Below are 26483 nucleotides of genomic sequence, written 5' to 3'. Positions count from 1 at the left end.
TTGCTCGTATTTCCTATCGAACAAACAGTTAACGTAATCGGAAGCCTCTCTCGCAGGATGTCCTGGAAGTTAATAAAAGCAAGAAAAGTGTGAAATGTCACTTGTCCTCCACGTTCTGTTCTCTCTCTCTCTCTCTCTCTCTATCTCCCTGTATCTCTATTTCCTCTTGGCTCATACTTTAGCTTGCAATTAAATTCGCCGAACTATAAATGAAAACCATAAAAACCAGATTGCCATCGATCGGCCCGTAACAAGTGGAAACAAAGGATATATGCCGCTTACTTCTATGCTATTGCGTTTTGAGAAAATAAAAGGATTGGAGGAAAGGAGGGGGCAAAGGTTGAAAAACGATTATCTTACTATTACTCGATTGTATATAAAACGAGGAACATTAATAACTACTGTCTGATACGCTTTTATTGCCTTTTTTTCTTCCAAATTGACCATCTACCTATTTTAAACTTTTTCCGATATTTTTTCTTACGGTCATTGCTTAAATACACATGAATAATTTCCTAATATCAGTTTAATTACGTTCCAAGAATACGCAAATGGACAACGTGAACTCGAAACACGTTGCGATTTGATTTTCTCTTACTCGCATCGTCGATCATAATTTTACCAACGTGTTCCACGTCGTTCGACGTTCGTCGATTTTGTGGTTTTGCTTTTGCGTTAAGACGTTACTCGTTTTACTAAAACTATTTCTATTGAAACAGTTATGATCTCGAGCCGTGCGCAACAGGTTCTTTGGTAGAGGAAAGAAAGATATAAGTTTTATTTATTAAAATAAAAGAGTTCTCTCGTAGGGACAAAGAAGAAAAGATAAGTTTCGATGGATTCGTACATCTTACGAAAAAGTAAATGTTCGTGTCGATTCGACTTTATTCATTTCGGTCAATTTCGATTTGTCTCTTGAGAGTTCGAAACAAATCGGCTATGTCGTTTTCTTCTCAACCTAATGGAGGTTTTTCTTGATCTTCTTCTTACTATCGGCCCTTCGTTCCACGAGCAATGTCGTTAAAACCAAATTTGATCTTCTTACTTTCTCAGGGAAAAAAGAACGTGAAGCTACCGGCACGTTTGATTAGACTCTATTAAAGATATTACGTGTCCGACGTAATCTTCACAGAAAACAGAAACGAGGAAAGTTTATTCGAGGAATAAGAATTGCGTTTGTCGAGCAGATTTTTATCCTCTACGTGAGGTAAATGGATCGGAAGATAAACTGAAATAAGTTTTATCGCAACGTCAGCACGTGCCAAAAATTTTTCATGATTTCCTTTTTTTTTCCTGAGGATCCTTACCAATGTAAAAACATTAATAAATAAATTTCTGTAAAGGGTAGAGGAGTCGATGTTAGTTACGTCGTAACGTTGCTCTATTCGTTGCTCTATTTAACGCGTCTTTAAAGAACGATTAAGTATCTAACATTTGTATCATCGAATAGTTAGAATTTTGTTAGATCTCTCTTTTAAATTCCCATAACTTTCTGCCGTTGATCTACAGATGTGTTATTTTCCCAAAGAAACGAGCAAAGTAAATATTTGAAAAAGAATTTAAAAGTATGATTTGACTCTGACGCATAATTTCTAAATAAAAATGTATTTCATATTCATATATGTAGGCGTATGTTTGTATAAAAAGAGAGTTTTCTTTTCTCCTGCGAATCCTTCCTCGTTATGTTTTAAGGATATTATCATAGATCTTATACTTTGGTTTTTAGGATGTGTTTCGCTTTCGCAACGAACTATCGTGACTAAAATTTGGATCCACTTTTCCGCAGATGACGTCAAAGTACCATTTTGACGTCGTTCTCATGGCGCTCAAGTCGTTAGAACTATCTTTACCGAGGGATCAACGTGTCTTTTCCTCTCTCTCTCTAGCGATACTCTTATGTTCTCATATCTAAATATGTGTATACGTACGTAGGCAAATTTTCAACACAGCATGTAAAGTAGCTCGGCCGAGAGTATCACGCGCAGAAGAAATTTAACATTGCCCGGAGCCGTGCCTGCCTTCCCAAAGCGAGCGTGCCAAATTTATAAAGACACAATATATATATATATATATACATATATATACGATGCTATATGATAATGCACACTCATATTCCTTACATCTCTTACACAGCAATGTATATAGGGATGTCTCTAAATATATATATATATATGTATATATATGTATGCATGTACATGTTTAACACTTGCCTATATGCATGTATCTATATACACATACGTGTTCAAAAAACAACAAAAACTAGAAGAAGACTTGGCGATTTTGGAGGCGAGTAGGCGACGAAAATTCCCGAGATGTTCGTCGGAGCGTATTATCGCTCCAAATCCCGTTTACAACAGTTCTTGTCCAGAATCAAATCCTCTTAGGCTTTTCCAGGACGCGTCTAGTCAGGAAGATAGATAAATAGAGAGAGAGAGAGAGAGAGAGAGAGAGAAAGAAACAACGTTCCCTGATACGAGAATTTCGATTTTGACGCGTACATATTTTCCAACTTTACATACGTCTCCAAACTTTTCTTTGGATTTCGGATAGGGACGCGAGGAATTTTCTCTAATTGCCAATAGAAGGAAGCGATCGTAATGGATGGCAAGTCTTCAAAGGCTGCGGCGCGTTAAAGTACTCGATGCTTTCAATCTATTAACGGTGACCTGTATAATGTATTAGCCAAAAGCTTTTAATAGCGTCAAAATGTAGAGTAATAACGAACTGTACCGCCGACGAGTGATCCACGCGCGAACACGTGCAACTTGACATTCTTTGTGACATTGGAAAGAAAAATCTTTAACGCGAGAGTACTTCTTTTCGACTCGAATGCTGCGACTCTGGATCATAAAGCGAAATTTTGTAGGATTTATATCTCGACCGAGAGAACACGTATTCCACGTATTTTAGCATGTGTTAATGAATGCACCAAAGAACGTTCTTTTGAAAATAGAAAAGAACAAAAAAAAGAAAATAAATATATATAATAATAACAGACAGAGACAGTAGCAGAAGAGATAGCTTTTATCGAAAAAATTTCATTTGATATTTAAACAAACTTTCGTAAAGATGTACAAAAGTATAGAAATCGAAATTTTGTTTCCTTCAATATTTGGTACTGCGATGAGTCAATAAAAAAAAAAATCAAAGACGTTGACATCAATGCAAAGGTCTCTAAAGGTAAAAAACATTCTACCATTTTCCAAATCACTTTATCGAACAATTTATGGACTCTCCATATCGGGTTATCGCTTTCACGGAGCTTTGTGGAAAACGGAAATGTCTTTGCCATCGTAGCGCTTCGTTTTTATCATGACCCTGCTTATGCGGAGTGGACTCAAATACTAGAATCCACTGTTGATCACAGAGCTAAGGAAAAGTTTGAGGAATAAATAAAGGCATCGATTGGATTTGAGTCGTCTTTACGATGTCTTTCGAAGCGCATCTGAAAGCACTTGGTGCCATCTTTCAATATCGTACAACACCGAACGTGCAAGGACATTACGTCTTCTTTTCTGTTCTGGCTCTTATCATGTAAACTTGATTAATCTTTTTGGTACTTTCCATTCTCCTGACCATTCTCCTGAAAAACTTCGATAAAAATAAACTGCTTTTTTTCTCGATAAGAACTAAACTTTCATTTACATAAATCAAAATCGAGAGAGAGAGAGAGAGAGAGAGAGAGAGAGAGAGAGAGAGAGAGAGAGAGAGAGAGAGAGAGAATGTCCACAACGATAATTAAAGTGAAAGATCTATGTGAGTTAATTTGTTACCAAAAAGAAAAAAGAAAAAGAAGAAAAGAGAAAAGAGTCGAGAATCTTTCCGATTCCGATGGAGAAACATAAAACAGCTTGGGAAGTCTTTAAAATTCCTTTTCACTGGTAACACCTACTTCTACCGGATTAAGTATTTACGATCGTAATCGTTTTTAGGATTAAAACGCAACGTGCACGAAATACCTTTCGACTTAGTTGCTCGCATTTCACCAACTCAAATTCCATTGTACGCTTTAATCGCAGCCCTACTCGTTACGTTCTTTTCTAAATCTCGCTTGAATACAGTTCATCGTGCATCCGAACAGCTGCTGAATTATGTTCGCGTTACTTATTTTTCTTAATATATATAATATCTTTGTAGATACTTTGAAATTTCTTATAAATCTTCCTCGTCGGGAAAGATTTCTTCGCGGAGGAATTTAATCGACGATGAAGTCCAGACGAGTGTTTCAAACGAACATTCGTTTCGGCTATATATGCGAACGTTCTTAATTATAGAAGGCAGATGCATAAGAAAAATAGAAGGCAAAATAAAATGAAGAAAAAGTTCTTTTGCGAGACATCGTTCGATCAACGAATACGTTGTGTCGTACGACAAATACGTATAAAAAGGCAGGAAAACGAAAAGGAAGACGAGTGTCTGCTTTTCTCGCTTGAAAGGTTAAAAACTGTTTACGTACGTATAGACGATCGAAGCGAGCGAAGGGAAGAAAAGGAACTTTAAAAGGTTTCTCCTCTTACAACGAGAAAATGTCTTTTCCTCGTTATAGAATCGGCAATTTATCTATAGAAGGAACTATTTCGAAAGAATTACGCATAATTTATTAAAAGACATTTCAAAGGAACGTTTCATTCAATTCTTCTGCTATATCTCGGATGAATTTTTTCAGGCGACGGGACCGTAAGTTTCGAGGAATTCGTTGAGATCGTCAGCAACATCGGCGACGAGAATTCCGGAACTTTGGCGGATCAGGATCAAGAGGAGCAAGAGTTGCGGGATGCTTTTCGCGTAAGTCCTCTTTCATTTTTATTTCAAGTAATTCCTAGGAGTTTCGAATTCTCTCTCGAAATTTTCACATCCACGTTCTCGTCATGTTTACGTGTACTTGCGTATGTACCTACTATATTATGATTATGACACGAAGTAAAGTCTTCATAAAATGTTGATTCTTTTATACGTAAACGAATGGAGGGTGGTTTCTGGTTTGTAAAGGCGAGAAAAAAAGATAAAAAGAAAAAGAAAATCGATACTCTTTTCCCCGTTTCTTCTTCATTTTCTCCATGTTCTTTCTTTCCTTTTCTTCGCGCGTCCGATTCACATAAGATGACGCAACGCTTACGTTCGAAAGGAAACGCGGAAATTCAGCGAAGTGCACGACGATACGGCTCATTGAATGTTTTTCAACCACATCATTCATCGGCTTTCTATCGCACGCCTTGCACGGAGGCCACCGATTTCCCATCTCGAATATAGACGCGTCCGTGTCAATGGCTTATTGCTCGATCTATTGAACGACACTTTTTAACACTTATTTCGAACGTATGTCCTTTCATCTCGGATAAAAAAATTTTTTTATTAAATTCTCCTTTATTTCGTGCGTTTATCGCTGGCCATGTACAAAAGATTGAAAAGATAATTACGGGCTTACTTTATTATATTTTTGTCCGCTCGTTAGTAAGAGTAATATCGTGAACGCCGTATACTTTCCATAACGTTAACGTAAACTCTATGAGATTTATCTGATTTTTCTCGGCTGTAACGGACGTAGGTATGAAAAACGAAAGGAAAGGACACGCTACGCGACGAGAACCATCCTTTTTCGATCCGCGTAAAATTGCATTCAAGCTGACGCGCGAACCTGCGAATAGCCGTGTCACCGAAGTGCTAATTAAAAGAACAGATTCACGCGCGAGAGATTTTATTGGACACTTTTCGACAGTTGAATATTCTCGCGTATACTTGGAAGTTCCTAATCCAGATAAAGTATTTATTTCTATAAAAAAAAATATTAATAATACGTCGAAGATGTTCAATTTTTTTTTCCTTCTCATTTATTACCAGGCACTATTGGTTCTCGCTTTGGAATAGGTGAGAAAAGTGGATACAGATGTTCGTTAGTTTAAGTGAAAAAGGTCGTAACGTGAATTGCAGCGAACGTAAAACGTCGAAGCAATTCGACGAGGAATTCGCTTCCTTCGTTGATTCAGTTGCGCCGATACATTTCGGTTGGATACTGAATAGTAAACTATGCCACAAAAATGACTTAAGAAGTTTTAAATGCGTTCGAGGATAATTTCGTTTAATGAGAGAGAGCAAGTTAATACCAAGATAAAGGAATTTTAAAGAAGAAGAAGAACGAGCGGTATGTTGTGTTAAAAGGAAGCTACGAACGATAGGGGAAGTTTTAAAGGGTATTACGTCTTGTCTCTATTCGAAAGATTGCAACTATTCCAAAAACGTTTCGCAGGTGCTTTATCGAAATGCAGAAAGTGAGAAGAAGGTGGAGGAAAAAGAAGCTACGGAGGAGATAGAAGTTGAGAGCTTAAAAAAGTTCGACTCGGAGTTATCTTATCGTAAAAGGAACGACGATCGCGAAATCTAGTTCGGATCCTAGTTGAAAGTTTCTAGATGAGGGCGCAAATCGCGACGAGTAAGAAGAGGACAAAATGTTGTTGCGTGCCGAAAGAGGAGGATCAAGTTTTGCCATTGGTGAATACTTGGCGGCGGTATGAGATGCGATCGAGCTTGGATCAAAACTCTACCATCCAGGCTTTTCCAGGCGTTTAAAGTCGCTGCCACTCGCCCCGAAAGGATCAACTCTTTCCTGATACTCTTTTTCTACTTTTGAGATTAAAGAGAGGATTGACGCATTGGGATGTAAATTTAATTAAAACTGATTTAATTTATATCGAAACTATAAGCGTTTATAATGTTATCCCATTAAATGGGAAATTTTCTTTCAGGAAACTTCATTTCGATTTATTATCTTCGACGAATTTCTTCTCTCTTCTTATTATCCTCTTCTTTCTTATCCTTCCCTTTGTCATTTTGATATAACATAAACGTATGCACGATTCGTATGCATATGCGATAGGACCAAACTTAAATCGCCCTACCAAAGTTACGTAAGTTATACAAGCGTGTTACTTAATACTCCTTCGTTGTAATAGCTTACTTTCAACATATTCCACGTTAAATACCTACGTGTTTAATATGGAAAAGTTATTTATTATGACCTTTTTATCGTCAGACAGAAATAAGAATCGACTTAAATATTATTTCAAAATATTCCTCCCCTTTATACGAAGGCATCAAGTTCGCGAATTAATTTATTCCATAAAATTTTTGTCATAGCCTTTCCCTCCGAAGCAAAAATGAGCTTCTTAGGAAGGATTTTAATAAGATCGTCGGTTACGCAAGATTTACTTTCTAGTTATATATTAGAATTGAATGTATTAATTAGAATGTCTTTAGCCGCTTTAAAGTAGCCGTATCCATCTTTGAAAAATTCAAAGTTCTCATAAAGTACGATATTATGCGAATACAATAAGAGGGGTTATAAAGGTTCCTCCGCGACTAGCTTTTTTCTGCTTGAAGAAAAATGTTCGGAAATTTTTCAAGCGTTCTACTGAAACGAGATAACGCTCCGTCGGGGAAAAAAGACCTATTTAGAGGCGCGAACTCAAGTAGAATTATGATATAATTCTCTTTCCGACCGAATTTAAGAACCTTCTTCTTCATCTCATGCGCGCGAGCGGCCTCTAAATTGGAGGAAGCGTAGAGTGCAAATAGTATTGGTAATACTCCTACTACGTTATGTATACGATTCGTGATATGGGAAAGGGTTAAACCTTGTAGACGCTGAAACTCGCTAACTTCGATTATAGCGCCCCTTAATGTCCTCACGAATCTGTTAATTACCAACACACACACATGCATGTATTTATATATATATATATATATATATATATATATATAGACAAATGGTGCCACAATGGAGTTTCCGTTATTTACAGACGTCTGGTTATTTGCATGGAGCGTAAAGCTCGTACGTCGTATCATCCTCGAGTATGCATCCACTTGCAACATTCATTAATGTGCGAAATATCAAAAGAAAAATGATTTTTGATCGTTATGAAAAATATCTTTGAAAAATTTTGGGCCGTCTGTTTATTTTGCGAGGATAGAATAAAAGGGAGTGATGTGATTGGAAAAATTTCATGTCATATACGATCGACGATATTTGCTTTCGTTTGAAATCGAAACGAACAAAATCCGATTTTCTCGTTTTCTCGAATCCAATAATCCGCTTCGACGCACGATCGTTTCTCGCGTTCGTCTTGATTTTTACGTTCGACGGAGAGAATATGTTCTCTATGTGCCGTCATCTTCGTGTTCGTTCGTTGCTTCGGTGGACTCTACTACGTTCGGCTAAGCCGTCACGTTTCTCCTTTTTTTCCTGTCCACATATGCATTTTTTAAATCTTGTCCTATCGAATGAAAATTTCTGTTAAAAGAAGACCCATGTCCTAAAGAGAGAGAATGAAACATATTTACACATCATAATGCAGCGATATGAGGTTTAGAAAGAACATGTCAACGATCTAATGACTTCTTTTTCTTCCTATGCGTTAATAATTCCAGAAAATTCATCAGAAAATCCTCGATTATATATATATATATATATATATAATTATATATATATATATTACGTCGGTTGGCTCGTCTAAGTGCGCGTAGGTACATACGTGCTTTCACGAAAATCTGCGTCGAATCGAGAGAAAGGAAATAGTGGAAGAGTGGTCGGTACCACCTGCAGGTGTAGCCCTGTGCAGCATAGAAAATGTGTTAAACCATTATGCGACAATACATTCTAATGACCGAATGCTGGTAACTTTAGTGGAGAACATAGTTCTATACTCGTGTTGTTCTCTTTTCGGCTTTTTACACTAATCTACTCTGCATGTAAGCTACTTCGTTCCTCTCTCTCTCTCTCTCTCTCTCTGTGCTTTTCTGAATTTCATTCGTTCATGCGTACAACATTTTTTGCTGCCTATTGTAATTCAGTAATTAATGAATTAAAATTGCGGCGATTCGTAAAACAGAATATAGAACGAAATTATTTCTCTCGATATCAAACGATACGGAAAATTAAACTTTTCTAAAGAAGAGAAAAATTTTAGAATTTGGAACTTGGAGAAGAATTGTGTATATATTTTTATATACCCATGTAGTTTATATATCTAGTGGTATACGCAATTCGCTCAAAGGCATCAGCTCTATTATCTCTTTTTCTTTTCCCTATTTATCATTCCCTATTTTTCCTCTTTTCTACTTTAACGCGGTAATTACCTACACTTACACTATCGTGCCAGTCGGAAGTACTTTTATTGCTCTATTTTTTACGCCTTTTCTCCCTTGCAATTTCTTCTGGCGAACTTTTAAAACTGTTGAATCGCTTGTAGTTTATTTAAAGACGATCAGCTTATTCTCGTAGATTCATCCATTATTGTGAACGACGATTACTTTACGTGATTTCCATATATCATGTAATTATGTTTTCTATAATTGGAAAAATTCGTACGAACGAAAAGTTCTCAATCAAGTTTTTGTTTTACGATAACGTTATAGAAATTTCCAACATTATCTTGGTCGATGATTCGAGTTTAAACGTTAAAGAGTTTAAACGTGCGGGCGATAGCATTGGGGTCAGGTTAGCCGTATTGTACTTACCAAGTCGATATTTTAATCTCCGCGACCTGGTCGTCGTACCAGTAGTGGATTGTGCCTACGACGAGAGAAAAAGGGACGGTGAATGAGGGAAATAAAGGGAGGTAAGAGTGTGACGAAGATAAAATAGGTAAAAAACGAATGGAGAGACGGTAGGATGGCATGGGAGGTGAATTAGAGGAAAACGAGAGAAAAATTCGCGTTAAAGTCGGTAGATAGTGAAATTTATTGCTTTTTCGACATGAAACGAGTGTTGAAAAACTCTTGTAATCGGTCTGACGTTAGTCGATCGGAAAAATACTCAGAGTTCGTGATCCTTCAGAAAAAATATATAATATATATTGGATACATTTCACAGACAAAGTAGATATCTATCGTTTTTATTTTGTTACGAAGGTCAGAGACTTTAAAAACTATAAGAGAAGTACAGAAATGCAAGAGGAGAATAAATCCGAGTTGACTAGCGACGAATTAGACGTGTCCGAAGGTTAAACGAGAAAATATGAGATGCTGTCTCGTCGGATAGCTTTCCTGTCTAAGGACGGCTAGGTACAACATTATCGGGATGTAAATTAGCCTTGGTATATGATACAAAAAAGACTCCGAGAGAGCAAAGAGGTCAACTGCAAATAAGGATAGGATAGAAGAAAGGAGAAAACGATGTTAGGTGTAAACAAATATAACCTTTTGGAACGAACGAGCGCTAAAGGAAAAGGGAAGAAAGTTAGGATCTGGGAGCGAAGCCGATTAGGGCAAAGGGCATAAACCGCTGACTCGAAATAAATACGTATTCCCCTCATTCTGTATTTTCCATTTTATTTCTATTCCTTCGTTTATCTTTTTCAGCTGATACTCTTCGACATTTTCATGCACTATTCTTTCGTATATTCAAATCTATGGAATTTCTTTTCCTCGCGGAAAATACTTCGACGAGATATATCCTACGTAACGTTACCATTTGTTATATACTGTTATATACTCTTTGATCGCAAGCCACTCTTTTCAATCGCATACTCTAATAATATCTTATGACACTCGTACGAATTGTTTATGTTAAACTTTTAAACTTCGTAATGTAAAAATAACGTCATTTCAATCCTTTAAAATGCAATTGTTATGAGAGGTAATTAATTAGATCAATTGTGAACTCTCGAGCCACGAAGTGCGACAAATGTTTCCGCTTGCCATGAAAAATACCGAAAAACTTATCTTCGTTTCTCCGTATTTTCTATTTTTACGTCTAACGTAAGAACTTTTCTCTTGACTTTTGTTTCGATGTATCGATCAGACCTCAGGCGGATACATAAGAGAATGAGATACCTATGTTTCTATGAAGTTTCCTTTATATCTTTACTTCGTTGGTTTGACGTGTTACATAGTACATACATACGAACATATATATATATATATATATATATATATATATATATTATGTAACGCCAAACAGTTTACCACATAATATTTGTCACGTTCGAACAGTCTCGATCTCTCCAAAGTTATAACAAGCAAAATGTAGTAGAGAAGTCAAACGTCGACGTTATTTATACAGTGGACAGGGAGTACACTCTTGTTCGCACGAAAGTACTAGTGAGAGACCCTCGACTATTTCGAGGTGTTTAATTGATCGTGTTCACGCGGTAACAGGAAACGAGGAGACGGCCCGTTGTTTTTCGAGTGATACGACTATACTAATTCATGATCGACTTAATCCACGAGAACAATTTTTATCGGTCCATCTCGATAACATAAATCGAGAATAATCGGGAAATATTATATTTTCAAATAATTTATCAGAATGATATTTCTCATTTCCTACGACGGGAGAGAACTTTCGATCGTCGATCATGGAATTCGAACGGAAATCTAAATGAGGATACGTAATTAGATAAAGTTCTACTGTCATACCTATAATACGTTTAAAAAATTCTATTTTCCGAAATATCTCTCTCTCTTTCTTTTTTATCATTACGATGTTTCTTCTTTCGTATAAAACGTAAGTTATCGAGTATTTTATTTATATACGATCTATCGTTATTTTCCTCCCCCGGTCGTATCCTTTTTTGTTTGTTATTCAGAAAATGATTCTTGAAACACGCTGACGTTTCACTACGTATGTTGACAGAGTTTTGGCTTGTACCAGTGAAAACATCTTCGTCGCGAATAAATTGATGCTGCGGTAAAATGAACTTTTAGTCGAATCGATATGCCAGCAATCAAATTTTGTTGAATTTTATTTAAGCTTTGAATCGAGTATATTCTACCCGCAATAATTAAACCTATTGAATTTGCGGTGTAAATGTTATAATGTAAATACTGTATATATTGTTTCAACGTCTATTGAAGTTTAACATTGAATGAAGCTGTTATACTATTCGGTATATAACGTATTTAACTTTTTCCAAAAAGCATATTATATGACATATGTTATGAAAGGATTTATAAATAAAACTAATAAAAAAGTTTTCGAATATTATACTATAATGATCTTTGAGTTTACATACGTATACGTATGATATATGCAGTCGATTCGGCAAAAGTAGTACCGAAAACTATGCACGAATGTAAAAAATGATGTCTTTTGTTTCAACGTAGTCTTTATATGCGCCCTGTATAAAAGCTTTCTACGTTACTTTTGTTCAAGGTTCTCAAAATGCATACTTTCGTGAGTTACTTGCGCGCAAGTGCGTAATACATACAAAAATAGAAAACGTATTTCCTTTTGTTCCCACGTTCCATCATTAAAGCTGATGAAACGTAGCATTCAAGTTTTATGAATCGTCTGTAAAATTAAAACGCGTATATACGTTAGCTTTTACGTATTTAGTTTTCATTAATCGTCTTATAGCAAGTATGTGTCCTCCAAAATTATTTATAATTTATACATTACAAATAATATAATTTATTAGTATGACTTTTAAGCTCGTTCTTTACGGGGATCAAATATCACGCCTAGGTCGTTTGTTAAAATTCTAATTTATTTCTATTTGAGAGGACGGTCAAATTTTTTTTTGCAACAGAATATTTTTATGAATGCAATGAATTGTTTTGTTTTTATTTTACAAATAAAAGAAAAAATATAGACAGACACACGTTTATGAAATTTGCTAATCAAAGGCTTTTCTTATTTCAGGTCTTCGACAAGCGTAATCGTGGTTACATCACCGCCTCCGATCTAAGAGTCGTTCTACAATGCTTAGGCGAAAACTTGTCGGAAGAAGAAAGTAAGTAATCTAATATCCGTCTCTATCGTCAAATTGTCTTATTGTTTCGCTGCATAAAAAATCTGAGGACAATGAGAGAAAGAGAGAGAGAGAGAGGGAGGGAGAGAGAGAGAGAGAAATAACGTGTTAATTTCGCAAAATAATTAGAGCCTATAAAGCATCGGTGCATAATATTCATCTTTTTGAAGAGTATCTACGTTTCACTGTGTAGCCAACCAGGTACCTAGCATGGAATGGATCAATCGAGGTTCATTCGTAGATATTCAAAGTTCGAGTATTTGCATACGGGCCAAAATGGACTTCAATAAATCAAGAATAACGATGTCGAATAACGTGAACAAACATCCCGCTCGTGTTAATACTTTGTAGAACAAAGTTTCTACATTGTTGCGAATTGATAATAGACGAGTATTATTTATTTTGAAGTTTTAACGATATAGAAGATTTGTCAAATCTTTTTCTGCTATTTCCTTTAGTTATGTCTTTAACTTTTCGTTGGAAAAATATTCCTGATATCATAGGAAGACTTCGTCAGGTGGTAAATGTACTACTTTGAAACAGAAGAAAGTGCAGAGAGAGAGAGAGAGAGAGAGAGAAAATTCTGTCAATGTTGCTCTTTGAAAGCATCCTCCTTTGCTACGTACAGGAGGAGCTTCGCTAGCAAATTTAACAATAACGAAGAATGGGAGATCGTTCTCGCAAGATGGAAATTCTTCGGTACATTTCTGAAGAATCACGAATAGAAGAAAGTACAAGCTAAAAAAGTTTAAAAGGATTTACGGTTAAGGAGATTTTTTAATAGAAGCTGTTCTCTTCCTTTTTCCCCCATCCTCTCTCACTCTCTCTTTCATTCGGCTTATTATAATGTAAAAAAAATCAGTAGTTGTAAAAGTAAAAAAAAAGTGTCTTATAAATAGACTTTTCAGAATCTTCAAAAATTTTAATTTATCTCGTTATGACTGGGAAATATTATTATATTATTATAGCTATATTATACGAAAAATCATGTAGGATTTATATTCGTTCCTTTTTTTATTTGACTATAAAACTGTCAAAACGGATAAGTTAAAGGTCGATGGAACGATAGCTTTGGTCGATTTATCGATCATTAAAGAAAGGTCAACGATAGGATTTTTTTCATACGTATTTGAAAGCAAAGGAAAAAAAAAAAATGAAATCTCCAAGGAATATCGAGATGATAAACGTACTTGCAGTGTCCTTCCCTAAAGTGTAGCTTTCGTCAACTAGAGAAGTATCTCTCAGAGATATTCTCTTCGTATATTGTATTCCCAACTTCTCTCCGAGTTCGATATTTCGAGAATCTTAACGCGTTTTCCCCTTTGGAAAGTTTGATCCTATGAATAATCTAAATGAAAAGATTTTTCGTTATTCAAATATGACAAGTTAACGTATATTTTTATCTCTTAAATATTCAATGCTATTATTACTTCGAATTATACCGAGAATTAATGATATCACTTCCATTATCTATTAACTAACGAATCAAAAAGTTCTCTGAAACTGATTTTCGAAACATTCAGATAAAAATTCTAATTTGAATCTTATTGTCATAAAGATTTTTCGCTCTCGATCGAATTTGCGACACGTCGAGTCGATTTTGAAACAATTCGATTAAATTCAATGATGCTGTCGTCGAGGAGGCACGAGAAAATACTCTAACAAAGTCCTTGGCGAAATCGATTAATCGTATTAAGATTATCTCGAAAAAGTTCTCCGCGTTGAAAAATAATTATCTCTCTTGGATGCATTTAAAGTACGATAAAAAAAAAAAAAAAAAAAAAGAACATACGATTCTCGAGAGTCGTAGTACTTATAGCTTTCCTATGACTGACGTCAGTTGGCATCGTCATTAAAAAAGTATCAATGATAGGATTCATTGAAATTATTGACATTTCGCGTAAACCTATTAATTAAGAGGATGATATTCACTAATTAGATGTCACCTTGGTTATAATCCTGTCCATTGAAATGCAAAGCTATACCTATATAATTTTTTTTTATCGATATACTACTGCAAATTATTCGTTTGACTCCGGCAATCGTGATGCAGACAACGTGACTCTAGTTCTTCGTCGAATACGAATCAAAAGTTGAACAAGGTCGCCAAGAACGACAAAGTTTTGCAACCTCCAAACACGTAATTGATTAGATTTGTCAAACTAGCGAACGATTGGAAATTGATGTAGCGACAACAATGATACAACGACATATATTTTTGATAAAAATTAAGGAAATTGGATTGTTTTGTTTTTAAACGTTATCGAGGAGAAAATAAAATATGAGATTGTAATGAGCTTGACGATAAAAGATGAAAAAGTTTGGTGATTAAAGGCTACCATTTAACAACTTTATATGTGTAACATTACGCGAATCAGTTTATCGCGGATGAATTAGCGTAAGCTGAGTATGACGGGCCGACAATTTTAATTAGTGAAATATGATTTTTGCTCTGCTCACCAAATGGCATTGTGTTCGGTGCTATATTATATCTTTCACCCGGCATTGTCACATCACTTTCCAATTACGACGATTAATCGGCGCGATATCGTGCTACCGACAAAACGCATGTTCATTATTAGGAACTTTTTATGATCGAACGTCTCGCTCTCTCTCTCTCTCTCTCTCTCTATGTCTCTTTTAAGCGAATTAACTTGACTTTGAAATGGAGAAAATGAAAAATGGACTAATCAAATGTCATTTGGTTTCAGTCGAGGATATGATCAAGGAGGTAGACGTTGACGGAGACGGCCGTATAGATTTCTATGGTAAATTCTTATTCTCTTCTTCGCTAACTTATCTTTCCAATATCGCAACGGTACGTTCATTTTGCATGCACTCATACAAAAAAATAAAAGAGAGAAGGAAAAGGGGCCTGTATGTATAAAGAGCTCGATTTCTTGATTTCTTTTTCTTCGAATGGGACCCTATCGTGAATACTCTTCACGATCCAATATACTTTAAAAAAGAGGTAGCACGATATTTCCATGAATACAAACGGTATACGGCGAAGGGTGCTAAAAAGAAACAAAACATTTTATAGACGACGGAGCTGAACGAAATTGTTAAATCGCTTCGAATGTTATTTGCACTTGGGATTCAATGTTTAGGCCGCGTAAAACGTCTCTCGTTGAAAGGAAACTCGAGGTAAAATCTTGATTAACGCTTTCTACCTTTGTCGTTCCTTTTTCTTTTTCATTCCTATTTTCGAACAAAGGAAAAGTATACATGTGTACATATATATATATATATATATATAGATATTCATAGATTTCGTCGATTACGGATTTCTCAGGCTAAACCTTCTTCTTAAGCGTTGATCAAGGTATAATCTTGGGATTAGCATCGAACCGGGAATTAATCCGATCGCTATTTAGGCTAGAAGAAGAATCAATTCGATTACGCGATGACGCGATCCTTTTGAACCTGCGATTTAGTCATTATTATTTGTACCGATTTGAACCCACTACAAAACTAATTTTGTTTTGTGTTTACGAAAGAAAATTGCACGATGCGAAAGTTACAATATTAGGAATGTAAAATGTAAAAAATATAGATGAACAATGTAAAATAAATTTTATACAAATTTATCTCTTTTAGAGTTCGTTCATGCTCTCGGTGAGCCTGGTATAGATGAGGACGAGGAAGATGAGGAAGAAGAGGAATCGCAGTCTCCGACATAGCGAGACTTTTCGATCGAAGAAATCGCACCAAGATTGAGGATCGTCGATCGTCGAAAGGAATCGTTTTCGCAACGATTCGTCTTTTATCTTTTTTTCCGTATATCTGTCTCTCTCTCTCTCTCTCTCTCCTTCGCACTGTTGTAATTAAAAATACTATGGGCAATTTAACTTTACAAAACAGAATATCGATCGTCGAACGATTACTTTTTCTTGTGAAATTTAGCACGGTAGAAAGTAGCGACCATCAATAATTTTGGATGTCGCTGCAATATTTTTTCCAATTCGATGGATAGCACTATTCATTGACTAGCACTATCAACGATAAAAGGAAGATTCTTCTATGTGATTCAATACGTTTTCTTTGTTGGTGCGAACGAGAGAAAATATTAATTAATAATATAAAAAATAAGAAAGTTGTTGGCATCGATATGCATGCACGCATGTAAGTATTTCGAATAGAAACTCAAAGTGGTTTCTTTAAACTTTTCATCGCACCAAAAAGCATTTTATTCTCGACGGTGATCGTGTCGTATATGTAATAGATCGTAAGCTCTAGGTTAATGTCTTTTCTCCAGCACACACCACTCTTGGAGTTTCTATTTCGAGATTGATCGACGTGAAATAAGATACGCGAATAGTCCGTTCCTCGAAATCTCGTCGTGGGATGCCGATAAGTAAGCGACTTTTGTGCTTGGTCATAGCATCTCTTTTCTAATTGTCTTCAAATAAAGATAATTCCAATCTTTTTAAGTAGATAAGTCGATCGATGTAATCCGATTCCAATTCGCCCGGGGAACCAATCGATCGTCGGGAACGAAAGAAATGATCGTTGATCGACGAGAAATATTTGGTAAATCAGTTTTCAATGGTCAAGCAAACAAATTCTTCGATCTTGCACTCTAATTAAAATCATTATATTAATAAAATATAAATAAATAAATGAATGAATAAATAAATAAATATAAAGTGGTTACTGCTAATTGCAATGATTAAGTCAATGATCTTTAATCTGTTATAAGCAATTGGCGATTCTCTCTTTTGCGATATCGCCTGTCTCATCCAATCAAGGGACGAATTTCGAAGATAAAGCACGAATTCAAATTCATTCTCAAATTTATCTGGACTGCTTTGTAACGCATCGAGCCTCGTACGACGTGTCTCGAACGATGTAATACTATTACACCGATAATAAAACTCGCATGCTATTTAAAATTACTTAAAGAACTAATAAATTAATAAGGAAAATCTTGTTAAGACCTTTTTGCTCACCTACCTTTCTCTCCCTCTCTCTCTCTCTCTCTCTCTCTCTATCTCTCTTAAAATAATAACTTTATCGAGATCAAATCTAGCGTATTTTCTTTAAACATTCGTTTTTATTAGCGATAAATAAACTTACATATCTTTACAGTAACAATGACCTCTCGCAATTCTCGGAAAATATAATAATATCTATTCGTAAGGATTTTATAGATCAAGATTTCCTTCTTTCACTCTCTCCCACTCTTTCTCTCTTTCTTTCGTTCTACCTCTTTTTTCCCTCCTTTTTTAGCTCTAAGCTCTCCCAATCTCTCCTTTCGTTCGTCCAATTGTCCAATTGTCTCTTTCGCGGCGTAGAGACAAAACGAACCCTTGAAAAAATCCACGCGGCACGAAGGACGTACGACAGATGGACGACTTATTTCTTTTTTTTTTTTTCTTTTTTTTTTCTTTTTTCTTTTTTTTTTCTTTTACGTTGCGTGCGTTTTACATGCGAGCTATAATGCGAGACTTACGAGTTCTAACAACAGCGAACATACAATAGCCGTATGGAACATTTGATCATACGTAAAAGAAGAGTTATGACGATTTTCCGGTTTTACTTTTCGACTATTCGCAGAATTTTTTTTCGATCGCAGCGACTTTGTAAAGGACTTTTTACGTAACGTAAGAGATTCGTCATAAACGAAGATACGATTCTCTTCTTCGCAGCAACGATCGTCCTTCCATTATTTTGACAAGATGCAGGACGGAAAAATGCTGTCGGATTTTTCTCGCGTTATGAGACAAAAATTGAAGGAAAAGAGGGAAAAAGAATCAACGAATAGACGAGAAGAAATCAATGTTATCGCCGTTTTTCTTTTACCTATGCTTCTGTATACGGCCCTGAACAAAGGAAAAAAAAAGAAAAATAAGGAAAGTTTTTACGTTAATTGAACGTGGCCGATCGGCTCGATCGAGCATTCCCTCTTATGGCCGATTAAAACGATTTAAATCGATTCATCGATACGCGACCACTTGATCTTTTTAAATTTTAAACCGGTCAGATCGAAATTAACTCTCTCGTTTGATATCCGGACGAATAATATTACGTTCGTCGTCAAGAAGTAAGAACTCCTCTGAACGATCGGTTTTTTTCTTTCTTTTTTTTTCCTTACATCTGTACCGTATTTACAACTAAGTACGTGTATAGAAAGTGCACATATTCTTCTCAATGAAAAAGTCGAACGACGGAAGATTTTTCAAAATTGTAGATCGTTTCTTCTACACAGGGACTTTCGATGCGCGCGATTCCATCTTTCCATTTTTTTTTTTTTTTGCGCATTTCATCTTCGCACTTTGCAAAATACACGATTCGCGATGGAAAAATCAATTTGAAATTTTCTTCTGCATCGTTCGAAATTCTTCCTTGCGACGAAACGTTTATCGCTCGAACGACTATTTTTACTTGGATCGGTCGCGTATCGTCTATCGCTTTACTTTGCTTTCTTTTCCTTTTTTTTCTCTCTTCTTTTTTCTTCTCTCTCCGTTCACGCCTTTCACCGCGCAAAATGTTCGTTCGCAACTACTAATGTCGGTCTAATGTAGATTACAGATATGAAGGAGCATGAATTAATGATAATGTCCATTAAGAGTTGAGTCAGATAATCCAGTTACGATAATTATCACTCGAGAAAGATAAGATTTTCGGTTGATTCGTTTAAACAGCGTTCGCTAATCTTTCATTTTCTTCGTCATTCTCCTCTTTTTGCATAAGCGTTTATGCGTGCATGCAATGCCGTGCGCCGCGGACTATCGAAATAAATGGAATCTGGAAAGCGTCGTAAAATTATCTCTCGATTCGATAATTATACGCGAGTGTATCTCTCGTAAAACGTTCGAACATATTAAGGCCGACAATTTTCTTGACCGCACGAAAAAAATCGTCTTAGAGCATTCGAAACGATACTCGAGACTCGTTTCACGGTAAGACAAATGCTTACCGTATATCTCGACGCTTTTCCATTTTCCTGCTTTTATCTACTAATCGATGAAGAATCCTAACGTCAAAATCCACTTCGAAATTCTTTCTAACGACATTATAGGCGCCAACAAGTGCGCTAAGCAGTCCGACAACCGTTCATCGCATGACAAATGCGACTAGTCACATCAGTAGATTTCCTATAGACGACTCTATGGATACCAAAAACACTCGTTATATCGTTCGTGTTTTCGTGAGTCGATCTTCGAAAAGACGACGTTTAGAACGAAAATCGATAGTAATTACCGACCAAGAGCTGTCCTTCTTCTTTTTAGATTCTCGCATGCTTTGTAACTGGCATGCCCTCTCTGTAGATCCTCCAAGTTTGCGCGCATAATACATAAACGTACATTTATTAGAAAAAGAAACCGAATGCGTTCGGCAGAAGAAAAAGAGAAGGTATTCGATGATCTCGTCGTCGCTCGTATTGTATCACATAAAGTTTCGAAGCGAACTCCAAAGTGAAAGTATGCGCGTCGTCGTCGCCGTCGTCGCCGTCGTCGCCGTCGTCGCCGTCGTTGTTCGCGGAAAAAGCGATGGGCAATCGTTTTTAGATTTTATTTCGTTTCCGTTCTTCGTTTTCCTTTCTCGTTCAACGCTCGAACGACTCCGATTCATTCGCAACGACGACAGCCGCGGTGGTCATAGCAGCGAAACGTTGTCGTCTTCTTCGTGCGAGAAGAGCTGACGTAGACGGCGGGGGTACTCGTCGACGTGCACGCGAAGATGAGACTGAAGGACGCCGCTTTGGGTCCCATCTCGCGGACGGTCCTCCTCAAAGGACCGGCTCCTCGTCGGTCTCGTCGTTGTCGTCGAGTCGTTGGGAGGACAAATGATGGACGGCCGACGACGAGGAAACCGAATTCGTTTTCGTCCTTCGATACCTCTTTTGTTGATTATTGCCGGCGCCGCCACCGCCGTTGATGCCGGTCGAGGCGGCGTTGCTGCTACTAGCGCTGCTGATGCTACTGACCCCGCTGCTACTGCTCGGGCTATTGGTCATATTACCGGAAATGTTGCTGCAAGTCACGTCGAAGTCTGGCAATTGTCCGTGTGAAATTATTAACGGGCGAAGGGCCGTACGTACGGACCAATATATACGTGGATAAGCTCGTTCCTGTTGGACCAATATATCTTTGCTGTGTTTCTGTTTCTGCAAGAGGATCGGATCGAATTAACGATTGATCGGTTCAATAAATTCCAACGATTGATCGGTTCAACGAAAAAAGAAACTCACCTCCGAAAGTTCAGCCGTTTTTGATTCGTGCGAGACAAATCGTTTGCCTCGTGAAAATTGTCTCAAAGCCTTTTCGCTGACGTAGACAAACGGTCTGATGACACGAAGATCTTGTCGACGAATATAATAATGAGCCTTCATGGTCTTTAGTTGGCCATCGTGAAAGACGGAGGATAGAAAGCTCTCGGTCAGATCGTCCAAGTGTTGCCCGAGTGCCAATACGTTGTAACCGTGACGTTTCGCGATCGCATATAATTGTGCTCTGATGGATCTGTTGCAAAAGCTGCAAGCTTCGTTGGAAAGGGATTCCTCGGCTTGACTTTCTGTACCTGTCGTCGTAGTAATATTCGTCGTCGTCGTCGTCGTCGTCGGCGTCGTAGTAACATTCGTCGTCGTCGTCGTCGTTTTCGTCTTCGTCTTCGTCTTCGTCGTCGTCGTCGTCGTCGTCGTCGTCGTCGGCGGCGGCGGCTCGACCGTCAACTCCTCGTAAAAGTAAGGAACGTCTAAAACCTTGAAATGTCTTATAGTCTCGAGCCGATCGAACGTCGTGCCACCGGTGTCGATCGTGGCAGCGCCGATCTCGAAATCGATCCCCTTTGACCTCGCGTGTAACCTGTACTGATGTAGCGTGTGCAAGAGAGACAGCGAATCCTTTCCAAGTATCGAGAGACACAGGAGTACCCTGTCGTTGTCCCGAATCATGTCGAATTCCTGTATGGCCTCCACCGTTGGTTTCCAAATGTTTCTCGGTGCCGAGTGCCACTGGACGCGCGGCTGAATGTTCCTCGTATCGTCTTTGCCTTCGAATTTCAAGCCCTCTTCCTCCGGATCGCCCTCCTCCTCTCGCAAGTCCGACGATAACTCCTCGTCCTCCGAGAGATCGTCGTTCTGACGTACGAGCTGTTTCGAGGAAGATTTACCGGATAAGCCAGACATCGAGTTCGTCGTTTTAGACTTTCGACCGTAACTGTTCGTAGAATTCGATTCGGCGCTACTGCTACGTTTCAATTCCGTCGATTCGATCGACTTGTCGCTTTCGTGAAAGGAAAGGTTGATCCCACTGTCCTGAGAACTTACCGAGTTCACGGCCGAATAAATCTTTGGTAGGATCTTCCTGGGGTCACCACCCATGTCCTCCGGTCCTCTACGCTCGTGGGAATCGTCGTCGTCCACGTCGTCGTCCACGTCGTTCTCGTCGTCGGTTTTGGCGGCACAATTACCGGCGGCGATCATCCGTTCGGTTTCGGTCGGTTTCATAACGAATATCACGGTCTCGTCGGAGGAACACTCGCTGGACATCTTGCTCTCCTGTTGCGTCAATTCGCCGATCTTGCCGGTTATCTCAGAGGTACCGTGTTTTCTAGAATTCAATAACCGAGGGGAAGCGTTCGATATGGTAACTCTACCTCTGTCTGGGGATTCACATCCGTTGGAGGATACGTCCGAGGCCGAAGCATCCGGCGAGTGCCTGTGAAGACCGTCGACCGCGTTCACCATACACCTGATCTCGGACTTAACCTCGCTCGCCATTTCCTTCGAAAATTCCATCAGATATTCGGCGATGTCGCTGGCCGTAAAGGAATCGTGCCTGAACTGCCTATCCTCGGTCGAGGACAATTGACTGATGGCGCTGTGATTCCGGGAATGATGCTGCGGCGTATTCTCGGACGTGTTCGCCTCCGATAGGGCATCGTCCACCTTCGATATCACCTCGCGAATCTCCGACTTTATCTCCGTCGCTAACTCCTTCGTAACTTCCTTCAAGTAAGCGCTCAAATCGTCGTCAGATCTTTGTCCGACGTTGGAGTATATTGGCGAGGACCTTCCACCGCCTATGAGCTTCTCCGTATATTCACCGACCGACGAATACGAGGAGGGCGGGGAGGCGACGCTGCTGTGATAATTGAAAGATGATATGGAATGGCTCAGATTACTCATCGCGTCCAACTCGAGAGAATTCAATTCCGTTTGGCTGCTGCAACTACAGTGAAGTCGTTGCTTCTGTCTCGAGGCGTTTAAGTCCGAACGCGGCGGCGTGAAACCCAAGCTCGTCAATGTTTGAGGGCTCAACGGAAGTACCGGTATGGGCGAGGACGAGGACGACATGCCGGATCGGTTGTTGGCCGCGTTATTATTCGTCCCCGTTGTACTCCCCAATGAATTGCACCTTGCACGTCCGCCGTCCCTCGCCTCTATCAAATCTCTTTGTTCCTTCAGCGGCCGACTGACCACCACCGTCGCGTGAGACATACACGATAGGGCCGAGGGAGTAACCGCTTCGCCAACGGCGAATCGTATTGGCATAGGCGAGCTCGGACAGGTGGCCGGGGATTTGTGACCGGTCGACGTATTCCCGGTCTCGGTACGTATCAATTGTTTATCATCGATCCCGTCGATCTCCGTGGGATTCGTTTTACTAGGCTCCGTCGTCGACCCAGCCACGCAGTTTCTCCTTATCGTACTCAACGCCGGAAGACTTCGATGTCGCGGCGAATTTGGCGATACCGGAATGTTTCCGGTTCGAGGAATGTCGCTGTTCAAACGTCTCATGCCGTTGGCCGAGGTCAAACTATTAACGAGACTCTCGTGCGTACTCGTAACCGGTGTCGTGTGCGCGATTCTGTGCGAAGCTAACGTAGGATTGAATGGTACTTCCTGCTTCACGTTTTGTGAATTACCTAGAAGCAGATCTTGCGCCTCGCTCGGTAACATAAACCAACGCAATGGTTCCGTTTCTTCCGAGATGAAGTTAAAGATACGATCGGTTTGCAGGGGATATCTCTGTGCTATTTTACGCGCACGATTGAAAATATTTCGAGCCATTTGTAGGCAGTCCGCGTAGCTTTGCGGAAATGCGCCCGATCCGGAGGCCCTCCTTTCGGACGCGTTCATTCTCCCGTCGGTATATCTTATCGTTCCCAACAATTTTCGTTCCTTCAATATACTGTTCGTGTGGTGTCGCCACTCCCCGGTCTGAGGATTTAAAACGTATTGCGGTAAGAGCTTCCATCCCTCGGTGGCCACCATCTTCAAGGCCTCCAAAATGAATGCGACTTCGGCCTCGGACATGAAGTAAGGGAAGGAAAGCTTAGCGAATCCCGGCCTCATTGCTTCGCTGTTAACCTCCTCGCTTGCAACTTCGTTGCGTCGACTTAAAGTAGAACGAAACGCCACTTGTTAATATTTCCAGACGTAATATACCGACGAAATAATAAAATATTTAACCTACCTCTGCGTCAATAAATCTTCGTACTCTTTCGCCAATTCCGCGTCTATTCCCATCAAATTGTGAGCGTATCGACCAACGCAAGCGCACCCACTTCTTGCCTGTATGCCGAAAACGTCGTTTAATACGGCGCACACGAAATTGTGATGGAGAAACGTGCCACGTGGGTGTCGGACCATAAACGAGAAGATGGGTAGCCTTTTAACATTTTGCGATGCACTACCGAGTAAAATCAGTTCTGGAATTGTGCGTACGTGGGCCAGCACTTGCCTGTACAGAACATAATAATAAAGAGAATTTATCTTTTATTAAGCTCGGAAAGCTCGCTATTGACGTACGGTCATGAAAGTTCACCTAGAAATTTTGTCTTGACGATTGACGATAGCCCGTGGCGTCACGTTCTCCTTCAATTGAATCGCCAATCCACAGCGAATACTTTCGACGACTCCGGCGGTTCCACTTTCGTCGCGAAGCTCGGGATTGGTCAGGTATCGGTGACTGTCTCTCATATCTTCGGCTCTTATTTCGACCATTAATAGAAATTTTTTACTGACGAGTACCCCAGGGGATTGGACGCCACCTACGAACTTGTGCCCAGCGAAGAAAATTGCATCTTTGTGCGCCGTGGATTCGCTCATACCCGGTAGATGTGGATTCATGTCGATCTGAGTGTACGGCGCTGAAACGCACAACAACGTTGATCGATGACTTTAGAAAGGAGGGAGAAAAGGGAGAAGCAAACGCTCTATGAAAATCAATCGCTCGTTCGTAATACTGAATCACTTTTCTTACCTGCAGTGGTATAATCCCAGATACTGAGGGCACCATATTGATGTAGAAGAAGGGTCGTAGCAACGTCATCCGCCAAAACCCCTGTTATACAACTGGCCGCACTAAAGCATCCGATCATTTGCGCGATGCCTTCTGCACGCATCTTGGCCAGACCTCGTTCAAGTTCGTTCAAATCCAAGAAACCCTCTCGGGTTTCGGACACTCGTACTATCTGTTAGATGTTAGGTAAAAACATATAGCTAGGCCAGAGTCTTTTTCGGGTCGAAAAGGTTAAGAGAAAGGATACGAAAGGAAAAGAAAAAAAAAAAAAAAAAAAAGGAAACGATCGAACGGTCATGATTTTCAATATCCAAGTTTTATTCTGCCTTACCTTGACACCATATTCACGCCACGGCTGTAGATTGTCGTGGTACTCGAACGGGCCCACGAAAACTACGGTGGATTTTGAGAGATCGAGATGTCGCAGAAGTGTGCGAAGGGCACCGGCCGAACCTTGACCCGTGAATAAAACCGCATCCTGGTCATCAGCACCAACGGCATGCCTAACGATGTCTCTTGTTTCGTGCCTGGAAAACAAATCCATTGATACGAGTTTAACGAAAATTCGATAACATAACGAAATAACGTTGATCGTATCGTATAATCGTTGCCATGCCATTACCTCTCGTCCAAAGTTTGCCACTTTGGAGAGGTAGCGAGCGTTTGATAATGCAGACTGAATATTGATCTATGGCACGTTAATGCCAATCTGAGCGAATCAACTTTACGCGTATAATATGCCGACATAATATATAATCACGGGAGATTAGGAACGAGCTGTGAAAAAGGGGGAGAGAGAGAGAGAGATAAACGCGAGAAACTTTGCACTTGCTAAATTTTCGTTACTTTTTTCTACATTTTTTTCTTTTTGCCAATGTAATCAAGAAATAAACGCATCGTACTCAAGAAATTTGTCATATTTGTCCATCGTATTTCGAGCGTGTAACAAACGCGCACGTTGAAAGCTCGATAGATATAAACGTTTATGAAATGACAAATCGTTTCTCGCGATCGCGAAAGGAGAATATTTCGTACGATAAGATCGTACGTTCGCTTTCGTAAGAACGCAATCCGAGTTATAGGGACCTTTAAGCGAAAACCATTCGCAGAATTGAGAACCAGGTGTATAATCGTATCGCTGACTCTAGCAGGTGGCCGCGGGCGATGCACACGTTCGCGTTTAAGAATGCATATAAGCGTTCTTTCGGCCTCGATCGTTATCGCGATCGTTCGGTGCTTGGTAGAACGGAAAAAAGAAAGAGTGAGAGTGTGGGGGCGAGGTGAAGGGGGAGGGGGGCAGCGGTTGGAAGGACACTGGGAACGGTCAGTCTATTAATTACCTGAAGAGAGAGGATTGTAGACTGCAGATGGACGTTGATGCTCGAGTGTCGCCCAAATATGGCAGGACCTCCTTCGCGATGTACTCTTCGAGAAATTGTAGCGACCTTCCTGTTGCCGTATAATCGCAAAAGACGACTGAAAC

General features: G+C 39.2%; 2 protein-coding genes across 4 annotated transcripts in view; one reads left to right on the top strand and one right to left on the bottom strand.

The window, feature by feature from the left end:
- Nucleotides 1-17675, top strand: part of LOC124431777 (calmodulin) — a 37483-nt gene extending 19808 nt beyond the window's left edge. For both annotated transcript variants that reach the window (XM_046980052.1, XM_046980053.1), the window contains exons 4-7: nt 4667-4785; nt 12638-12728; nt 15458-15514; nt 16347-17675. In XM_046980052.1, coding sequence (XP_046836008.1) covers nt 4667-4785; nt 12638-12728; nt 15458-15514; nt 16347-16429 — 350 coding nt within the window. In that variant the 3' untranslated portion in view covers nt 16430-17675. The remainder of the gene's footprint in view (nt 1-4666; nt 4786-12637; nt 12729-15457; nt 15515-16346) is intronic.
- Nucleotides 17676-17782: 107 nt separating this feature from the next.
- The window catches only part of LOC124431772, a 38865-nt gene continuing 30164 nt past the window's right edge, over nt 17783-26483 (bottom strand). The window contains exons 2-9 of one of the 2 annotated variants that reach the window (XM_046980030.1): nt 26341-26476; nt 25332-25527; nt 24962-25172; nt 24524-24848; nt 24173-24439; nt 22021-24094; nt 20944-21843; nt 17783-20859 (exon numbers count right to left, since the gene is read on the bottom strand). In XM_046980030.1, the coding sequence (XP_046835986.1) occupies nt 20482-20859; nt 20944-21843; nt 22021-24094; nt 24173-24439; nt 24524-24848; nt 24962-25172; nt 25332-25527; nt 26341-26476 (4487 nt within the window). In that variant the 3' untranslated portion in view covers nt 17783-20481. Of the gene's footprint in view, nt 20860-20943; nt 24095-24172; nt 24440-24523; nt 24849-24961; nt 25173-25331; nt 25528-26340; nt 26477-26483 lie in introns of both variants that reach the window. The other variant, XM_046980028.1, reaches the window with a different exon arrangement.

The sequence above is a fragment of the Vespa crabro genome, chromosome 22, assembly GCF_910589235.1.
Source record: "Vespa crabro chromosome 22, iyVesCrab1.2, whole genome shotgun sequence".
NCBI lineage: Eukaryota > Metazoa > Arthropoda > Insecta > Hymenoptera > Vespidae > Vespa > Vespa crabro.
The sequence above is the reverse complement of the archived record's forward strand: the minus strand, read 5'-3'. Positions and strand labels throughout refer to the sequence as shown.